At 32.2% G+C, this 10,242-nt stretch overlaps 1 protein-coding gene across 4 annotated transcripts in view; it reads right to left on the bottom strand.

Moving 5' to 3' along the window:
- LOC106686667 (cyclic nucleotide-gated channel alpha-3) overlaps window positions 1-10,242 on the bottom strand; it is a 358,981-nt gene that overhangs the window by 269,303 nt on the left and 79,436 nt on the right. For all 4 annotated transcript variants that reach the window (XM_067052577.1, XM_067052578.1, XM_067052579.1 and 1 more), the window contains exon 2: window positions 8,912-9,068. In XM_067052577.1, the coding sequence (XP_066908678.1) occupies window positions 8,912-9,011 (100 nt within the window). In that variant the 5' untranslated portion in view covers window positions 9,012-9,068. The remainder of the gene's footprint in view (window positions 1-8,911; window positions 9,069-10,242) is intronic.

Here is a 10,242-nt window from a genome sequence, read left to right as displayed (position 1 = left end):
AAATTTATAAATATATATTATTTACATATTTTTTAAATATTTGACAATTTATTAGCACATATTTCGGATTTTTTAGCACATAAAAATCCTATCCCTACTTATAACCATCTGTAAATCCAAGAAATGGCATCTTTCTTTTCCCATATATTCCAGTTAAGAGTCATCTATTTAAAACAAAAAGACTTAATATGTGTCCGTTTCTGTTTAATAGAAGATCTGATTAATTAATTTGATATCAATATAAAATTAATTGTATGACGCTGGGTAAAATAAAACTATCCGCTTATAGGACACGTCGCTATGTTTAAATTATCCCTTGAAAAGAGCTCCATTGTTGTCATAATTGATTTTTTTTTTTTTATGTAACTTTTTTCTATGATTGTTTTATGTAGAAAATATATTTTATTTAGTTCAACTTATAAGGGAGTGGCACTAATTGAGGAAGAGAGATAGAAATTTAATTAAAAAATAAATAACATTTTTAAAGTGTAATACACATAAATTAAATATTATTATTTCAGTTACAGATGTTACTATTACCTATGTACTAAATTGCCACTTCTTTTCTATTCATTAGTTGCCCCTCGCCACAGTAGTAAATTTTCATTTAAAAAAAATATATTTAACAAAAACAGGATACCAAAAGGTGGAGATTATTCATCAATTTAAATACACAAAAAACTCCATTCTCATGTTTGGAGTCGAACACCAATTATATTTATTGTACATTAATACCCCGATGATTCCTGAATGGACGAATATTTAGTAAGATTAATAATTTTTTTTTGAGATTACAATGGCCTTTTTCAGTACTTAAAATTAAGTAAAAAAAATAAATAAAAATAAAATTCACACGTTGACAGATCAGCAAAGGTTGCCGAAGAGCAAGGCGAAGAGGAGAAAGTTAATTTTTAAAAAAGTCAGCAAATTTGATGATAATTCTTATCGATAAACAATAGGCGTCTATATATGCATTTCTTCCGTTTGAATATCATTTCCATCCAATGAAAATAAATAAGAATACTTTCAGAAAACTTTTGAAAGCTAGTCTAAGAAAAATTCCTTACTAATAATAAAACGGAAGCCGGAGATGGTTACTGCTCCCGCCAATAGTAATTTATAACTTGCTCTCGATAACAATTTTATGTAAAACCATGTTTACCAGTACCAGTCCTGCACTTACTGCTCATAACCAGCGGCTTATGTAAATGTACTGTGGGTTGAATATATTCTTACAGTTATGTCCTCCGTAAGCCATTGAATACAAATTACTTAAGATGTTTATGGAACTATCCTTCTTGGCCATTTGGTCCTTCCCAACTGTTGAAGTAACTCTCCCTTCTCTGTTGCAAACTGCTTCTACTTCCTAGGATGCAAATTGTATCTCTACCTACTTTCTTACTCCTTCTCTACGACTTATTGCTATTTGAGGCGCACTTTATCGAAATAGCTGCTTAAATGGCAACATCCCTTTTTACTATCCTATTCTTGATGGATGGATTCCTTCTTGTGGACCCGTATTGTAGTATTCAAATGGAAGCTTTAACGTCATCGTCGGAATCATATATTCTTAAACTTCCATCTCTACCGATTGCTTTATGTTACTAGAACTATTATATTAATTCATATCTTATTATATCATATCTTATTATTAATCTTAATTCATATCGAAAACCGACATATAAACTATAAATTTTTATATCATAAATCTGGCTGATAATATTTAATAAACAACTCAGTTTTATATCATTGTAGCTTGAGTCAATCATTTTAAATCGGACTATAATTCTTCATTTATTTATTTTGAATTTATAAATTTATTGAAATTATATTAATCAAATTGGAAAATGAATAAATCTATAAGTAAAATGTAAATCCACCTGTTAGTAGATTAACAGCCTTCTTGGGCTTATTTAACTTTTAAAAAAGAGACTTACTTGGAATCCACACACAAGACTGAAACGACAAGAAATTGCTCGTAGATTCCGATTGCTACAACACCTACTTGACAAACGCTCTAAACTTCCCATTCACTACAAAAAATTAGTATACACTACGATAATCAGACCAATTTGGACATATGGAATTGAGCTCTGGGGCTCCACCAAACCATCAAATTCCTCCCGCATCCAATCCTTACAATCCAAAATCCTACGTAAAATCCTTGATGTTCCTTATTACGTTACAAATAAACTCATTCACAAAGACCTTAACTTCCCATTCTTTGCAGATTTGGCCCAAAACAGATATGCGTCTTTTCATTCCAAACTTCTTAACCATCCTAACCCATTAATTCTTAATCTTACATCCTTAACAATCCCTGATAATCCTCCGAGGCGTCTGAAAAGAAGATGGCCACGGGACCTTCTAATTTAAATTAACGTTTTAAGTACCACCAATGGGTGGTTCCTTCCCAAGATTTTCAAGTGTATATGAAACATACAACATATTTACTTATTGTATTATTTTGTACAGTTGTAAATTACATTAAATAAATAAATAAAAAAAAACTTTTCAAAAATAAGCATATTACCAACCTTATTCCTCACTTATGGATCCGAACCTTGGGCATTGACTTAGGTTGACACAAATTGACTACTCATTTTAAAAAAAGAAATATTGTGAAAAATCTTCTGCCCAATTAAAGAGGGTGATATGGAAATTTTCGACTTCTTCAAGGACACGAATATTGAAAGTCAAGGTGTAAGGTTGAGATGAACAATGTATGTTCATTCCTGGAAGGACAATTGAATCCCGTGGAAAGACAGGTCGTTAATCAAACTAAAGAGTAAGGACAACCAACCTCAAATGGCTTAATAGTCTCCATACAAATACTAGAACCTTACGAAATAAAAATAATCGGATGACAGGAAAAAGTGACAGAGGTGTTGGAAGAGGCCATGATTTAGTGATGGTTCGTTACGCTTCATATGCATATGAATAAGGCACCCTGACTAGGTTTTATTGCAGATCGATAGTAAAAATACAGACAATAAAGATCTTTCAAAACAAAAACTCATTTTAAGAGCGCTCAAAATTAATGTTAAAAGGGTCCGCAGAAAAAAAACTATTGCACATGGTAATCCGGAAAATTAAGAAACTTGGTATAGTGCTTGTAATAAGTAAAGTGACTAACTTTGAAGAGCTATATCGATAGTCACTTAAATAAAAATAATCTTATTGAGAGGTCACTATTTACAACATATCATTATTTATTAACGAAATATTTCTCTGTAAGCAAGTTAAACATTCCTTGAATTAAGAAAAAAATATATAGTTTTATGATATATATAGAATAAGTAGTTTAACTTAAGATATTAAATAACAATTAAAAAATATCTAAAAATGAGTATAAAGAAACTTGGTATAGTGCTTGCAATAAGTAAAGTGACTATCGATATAGCTTTGAAGAGCTCCACTGTGCTGAATCTCACCTCATGATGAGCATCTACAACGCATTTACACAGTTAACGAAAAACATATTACAAAAACTGAAAAGCTAACTTGGCTGATCTTGGAATACTAAGCCCCCTAAACCAATTAGCTCCTATGCTACATAGGAGCTAATTGGTTTAAGTTAGTCCGACAATTATTTTAACGAGTTCAATGTAATCGAAATTATTATTAAAAAAACGTGCGGAATCTAAAAAAAAAAAAAAAAAAAAAAAAGGATTTTGTAAAATCTTACAATAAACACGTTGGACTTTATATATACTGCATAGTTTTAGACGAAATGTGAATAATATAAAATTTAATTCTACTTTTAATCGATCTAATCTTGAGCAGTTGAGCACTCCACTGTTCGGTTCAGATATAAGAGGATTTGAATTGCAAATGAACTCGGGAAAAAAATTTGCTTCGTCGCTTTTTATATTTAATGAAAAACTGTAACAAATATTTATAATCATCATGCCAATGATATATGTTTTAAAATGTATTTCACTAGTTAAAGAACCTTACCTCTGATGTTTTTTTTTATTTATTTTTTATTATTATTTCTTACTGTGACTAAATATGGGTTGTATAAACCAACATTCATTCTACAATGAGCTAGAGGAATGAAGATAATACTTTTGAAACAGTTATAGCTGTTTAAGGTTATATTTATTATTAATATACAGTTTATAGGACTAAGGAATCAATTGTCAAAGCGGTGTAAGTATAGTATAAATCTTCCTTTCGAGAAACAGATTTTCTACTTTAATAATTGTGATTAGTTGCAATGGTTAATTCTAGCTTTGTATGGAGCACCGATTGAGTATTACACGAGTACTATAGAGAAGAGAAAGTAATGTATTTATTCATGCTGCCCAAATACATCGGGTTGCTACACTACAAAGCATACTGATCAATCCGTGATCGGACATATATAAATTACATTTTTTTGTATGATACAATATAATAGAAAGATAACATTTTTTTTTCCACAGTATTCTTTTATAATTAATACCAGTCTACAAACTAAATACAAGCTTTTCAATTTATTCCTTTTTTTCTTTCCCCTCCATTTTACAACCCTTATTTCATTTTATCAACAAATTCCCCTATATAACAAATAATAGAATATCAAAAATAATAAAGTAGTAAATAAATAAAACAACAAATAAGATATGCGATGCATGCATGACATCCCTCCTATGGATAACTCCCCCACTCATTAATTTCCATGCATTTGGTGGTGGATGATTCCCAGGGAGTCAAGTATTATATTCTCTGCCATCCTAGCCACGTCCTGGACATCGACCCCGAGCTCCTCCATGAAGCTCCTAGTTGTGCTGGGAATCGTTCCACGGGCTCCGAACCAGAGGCCTCTCACGTTGAAGTCTCGTTCTCCGAAGCCCTCACGGAACTTCTCCTTGAGGAAAGGGATACATTTATCATAGATTTCCTTCTTTTCCCTATCTACCTTATTTGCCTGGTCAAGGTCGTTATTTTCATATCTCACGGTGGGATCCAGAATGATTGCCAACTTCCCCTTCTTAGGAAAAGCAACTATATCCGCATATCTTGTGGATCCATCCGTATCTACACAGTAGACCTCGTCAAAGCAGGCAAAATCTCTTTCTTTTAGGACCTTCATTAACTCGTATTTCACTACATGATGTCGGCGTGTGTGTTATGAGGAGGGAGTTTTTGGGGCATTTCCCCAGCAAATGTGCTGGTGTTTCTGGCTCTCTGTTGCATTTGCGACAGAAGGACCCAACTTCTCTATCCTGTCCGCTGATACCTGGGACTCCACATAGGGGTGCATAATTTATATTCAATTTCAGGGCATTGGACCATTCAGAACCCGTAAGTATTTGTTTATCGTATATAAACTTATTTGCTCTCGGGGTCTCTTTGAAATGGCCTACTCCAATGCCCTGCCACCTGCTCCCCAGGCTTTAAAGCCATACATCAGCAGTGGCTTGAGAATTGTTTTAAAAAATAAGAATAGCTGCTGCTGGTCTTAATTTGAATTTTCTATTTAGAATAAGATATAACATTGCTAACCTAGCGTAGGTTTGAAGTTGATATGGTGGTTCCAGGTAAGGCGGCGACTTATATACCTGAGGAAGTGAAATATTTTGTTTAACAATAAATACATTTTAAAATTTTGAATAATGTACTGATACAACTTCTTCCCGTTTGAGGCTTGTGGGCTACTGTACTTGCCTAACAGTTTTGCTATGCTGGCACTGTAGCTCCGTATATAGAAGGGGCTGGGTCTTTTTAATAGTGCCTAACTAGAAATCTTAAAAACAAACTTTTCTTGTTGGTTATATTAATATCAAACTAAATACTAATACATTTCACACCCAAAAAGACTCACCAAAATATAATTGTCTTTTTATAAATTATTGTAGTTATATTATTATAAATAGTTTGTATTCTTATAAGAGTTCATACAACTTTAATTAAATTAAATTTAACTAATTGAAAAATGTATCTAATTTTTTTCCATATGAATACATCTTATTTATATTTACCTACTTTAAAATTAAAAAAAAAATTTCTTTGATGAAGCATGACTTTACCATTTTATCGCATTTCAATGGTATATTCAACCGAACAAAACCAACATCAAACCATTACAAATTATTAAACAATAGTTAATTATTTAAATTAATTATGCTTAATTTACACAATAATATTTTATATTAGGCCTAATAGTTTTAAATAAAAGTCGCGGACGACGGACAGTCGACATGTTTTTAAATGCTTTTTTAGATTCATACTTATTTTGAGACGAAAACTTCAAATTTTAAGAGAAAGGAGATTGATTTATTTTTTAACGTTTAATAAGAAAGGTTCATTGTAAAAAACATATAAAAACAAAACAAATAAAAAAAAGTTAATTTTACATCCTCTGTCTACGTTTATTCAAATAATATAACACAATAAGTGGCTTTATTAACATTTTATTTCTTATATCATAGTTGCGTCACATTGTTCAATGAATGGCCCACTGAATGGACGTTACAAATTGGGGAGATGACGTCACATGATCAAAGCGTGTTATGACGCCACATGATCAAAGCGTGTAATGACGCCACGTTTCGTGATCCCAACTAGATTAACTCGATGTATTTATAGACTACTGTATTTGACCTTAAACCCCATATTAGAGGTTCGTAGGTCACGGTCAATCAGTTCAAAACTTACCTGCGAATGTTTCCTGATAGTTTGACTGATTGAATGACCACGAAATACAATATAATTAATTATGAACAACTTGTATAATTTAATTTTGAAAAAAAAAATACATTTTCATGATTTTTTTATTTTTCAAATATATACGTAATCTTCTATCGCTTAAAATAGTTTTATATTTATATAATGTACTGTATAATTTCTCTATCAACAAGCGTGATGGGGAAAAATGTACATGCACTAGTAATTATCTTTAAAATTTTCTCCTATTTGTCCTGGTACCTCGGTTGCACTGCCTTTTAATTGATTTAATATCTCGAACATTCGTTGAAGAACAAATTTATTCCCTAAAATGATCGAATGGAAAATTAGTTGACATAAAACTAAGATGGCTGTAATAAAAGGCAGATTATTCCTAAGTATCATACTACTGATTTTCAACATTTTTTATATTTTCCAACATATTTCATACATGTTTTCTATTTAAAGTTCAAAATTTGAAGAAAACGATGCACTTATTTCGGCGTTTAAAATAATATTTAATATTAAAACTTGTAAAGATAATAAAAAACAAACAGAAGTGAAACTGATTGCGACCGTGTTGCTTAAAAGGGATTAAAAGCTGAGATGAAAAGCCGGAAAATTCGGAAAAGAAGTAAATTACTGATTTCGTTAAATTTTTTTTTGTTCATTGTAAATGTACCTTCGATTGTTATCTATGATTTATTCTGTAAAATTGTATATGTATTTCTATTATTATTATTTATTTTTTTATTGCTTCAATGAAATCTTTCAAAAAAATGCATTTACCTTCAAATATGCAATATTAAATATAGCTAATTGCACTTAAATACCCTGATTCGTGTAGCGAACGTATAAGTTCTTTCTCAGTGCTGTAAACATCGGAATTATTTAACACGCAAGGTAGGGTGATAAATTAATAAACAATAGTCACTATAGTTTATGTGGTAATTTCACTCGTCTATTGACGTCACAACAGGCGTAAAGTCGATCAATTATACCCCTTCTGGACTCCAAAATTGATCATAGCTATAGCGTCAAACTATATTTATTTTAATCTTTAAAGACTTAAAGTGTTTAGACCAAAATAAACGCTGATAGGTTGAGTATAATAGTGATAAACTCTAAAAGAGCATTAAAGAGCCAGGCAAAACGAAAGGAAAATAATGGGACATAATAACCAATCTGTTCCTTAGGTTGAATAAATAATTAGGTGAAAGGTGATTTATCTCTGACGATGATAGAAAGATGGGTATCAATGTTTTTCGAGGATATGGCTGGGAACATTGTCATTAAAAAAGAATAAAAATAAAATAAAAACAAGGTCTTAAAAAATGCATGTGGTAATTTCGCAAAAATTCCACTTGGTACATGTATCACCTTTAAAACGAAATATACATTTTAAATTATGAACGGTTTTTTTTACCAAATTACCTAAAAAAAATAAGACCTTAAGTAAAGGATTCAATACCTTCAACCCAATTCCAAGCACTGAATCCTTTTTTTTTCAATTACAAATTATTTCAATACTATTACTTATTTTTTCTGGGATGTGTGGTAAAAATATTTAAAAAATTAATTAAACTTGAAAAGAAAAAAAAATTGGCTTTTATTGAATATATTACAAACGTTCAGAGGATTGCCAAAGAAAAATATTTGTATTTGTTGGTTTAGTAAATTTGGATTAATTGGTTTTATCGTATTGTTGAAGTTAATGATGAAGATCACTATCCAGAAATAAGGTTGAGTGAGGAGGGGAAAAAAAAGAATGTAGAGAAACACTTGCTCTAGTTAGTTAGTGGGTAGGTAATCATGCTGAATGTTTCCATGTCTTTCTCTTGATTTCCTCGTCTCTGCTCTTTTCCCATTGCTGGGAACAATCTTTGTAGACCATTGGTAGACCCTTACTACTCATTTGTAAGCTATGAAATTTCAACTGAAGACTCGAATGTATTACCCGAAATCCAAGTGGTTATGTTATCGGCTGACTCGAGCTCCTCTGGATGACCAAAGTGACATCTTTGGTCATCAAGAGGAGCTCCAATAGCCGTGATAAACTCCAATAGCCGCTTGATGACATTAGTAATTGTTTTATACTACCGATACTATAATAGTTCCTTTTGATAGTTTTCAAACTAAAGCTCTTATTTTTTGGGATTAGTATATATAATATAATAGTATATATCATGTGTTTATATATTATTGGGACCTTAGTTTGCAGTTATCATATTGGATTATATATTATAGAAATACTTACCGGGGAGTAGGGACGGTCCATTGGGGTGGTGGCTGTTGGGCGCTAGGACAGAGACCTGTGTGAGCGGCTCAGGGGCGGGCGGCGGCCGGAGCCAGCTCATCCTGCCTCATCCTCAGCCCCTCACCGGCCCCGCCCCCCCGCGATACATCGCCTCTACCTGAAAAAATAAATAATGTTATATATTTTTAATAACCTTATTAATTTATATATAAGAATAGAACAGTCAATTATTAAATTTAGTAAAAATCCTATTATTAAATATACTGAAAATCCTTTCTCATCACAACTCATGTGAATCAAATAACTCAAGAACACGGGGAAAAAACAAGTTATTTTATCCCTATTTTTTATTAGTTTAATAGAAACTATATGAAGTGCGCCCACACCCTTAGGCCAACCTTACTTTTAATTGGGTGGTTGGATATTGTTTGTGGACTTTATTGAAATTCATTTCAATGAAAAAAAAAGGCATAAAGTAACAGAAATTCACAATCCATAGGTTAGTTGAACAAGAGAGGATATTTATCGTAACTACAGGGTTTTAAGGATGGCCGAAACAAACATTCATGGTTGAGGTATGGTAATTAAATTTAATTAGGGTCTATGAAAACTTTGGATATGCAGATTTATGATGTTGATGGTGCGAATCATATATAGAAGGAAGGTGAATTACTTATGTTTTTTTCTTCTTCTCCTTATCCCTCTATCTGCCCTCTCCTCGACTACCGGAGAGTACTTCGGAAATGTCTTTGCTTACTCATGGTGCACTGTTGTTACAATATTAAGTAGGGTTATGCTTATATCAATGCCGCCCCTAACTACGCACCATGCAAGCTAGGACCTGTCCTGCTCCTAATAGTACGCCAGAGTCCAGGAAATGCTAGCCAGCCTTTGAGGAAGATACACGTCTTTCTGACACCAGGCGATTTTATGGTTTTCACCATTTCGCCCACCGCACACCTGAACGAGGTAATCGGCTATAGGACGCAGAAGCAACCGCGGCAGCGAGACTTCCAACCCTGTCACCAGATAAGCCATATTCCTTTATTTATGAGACCACCCTCTGCAATCAATTCATATTTAAGATTATAATAATTTGCATTAAACTAACACGAGTTGCTCCTCCAGGGAATCATACTTTTATTATAAAGAAATATAAGTGTAATTAATGAGCAGAAAGTCTCACAAATTTCAACCCCCCTTTTTCCACACTAATATAAAAAAAATTCAACATACACTCGGAATACCTGAAGGACAGGTCCTGATGTATTCAATGGGGTGATCCCCTCTTGTTTTAAAACTTCCGTTTAAACGGAACAGACGATATATAT

This window comes from Halyomorpha halys, unplaced genomic scaffold (assembly GCF_000696795.3).
Source record: "Halyomorpha halys isolate HHAL.00 unplaced genomic scaffold, Hhal_1.1 Scaffold859.1, whole genome shotgun sequence".
Taxonomy (NCBI): domain Eukaryota; kingdom Metazoa; phylum Arthropoda; class Insecta; order Hemiptera; family Pentatomidae; genus Halyomorpha; species Halyomorpha halys.
This window is presented reverse-complemented; position numbering and strand designations above follow the sequence as displayed.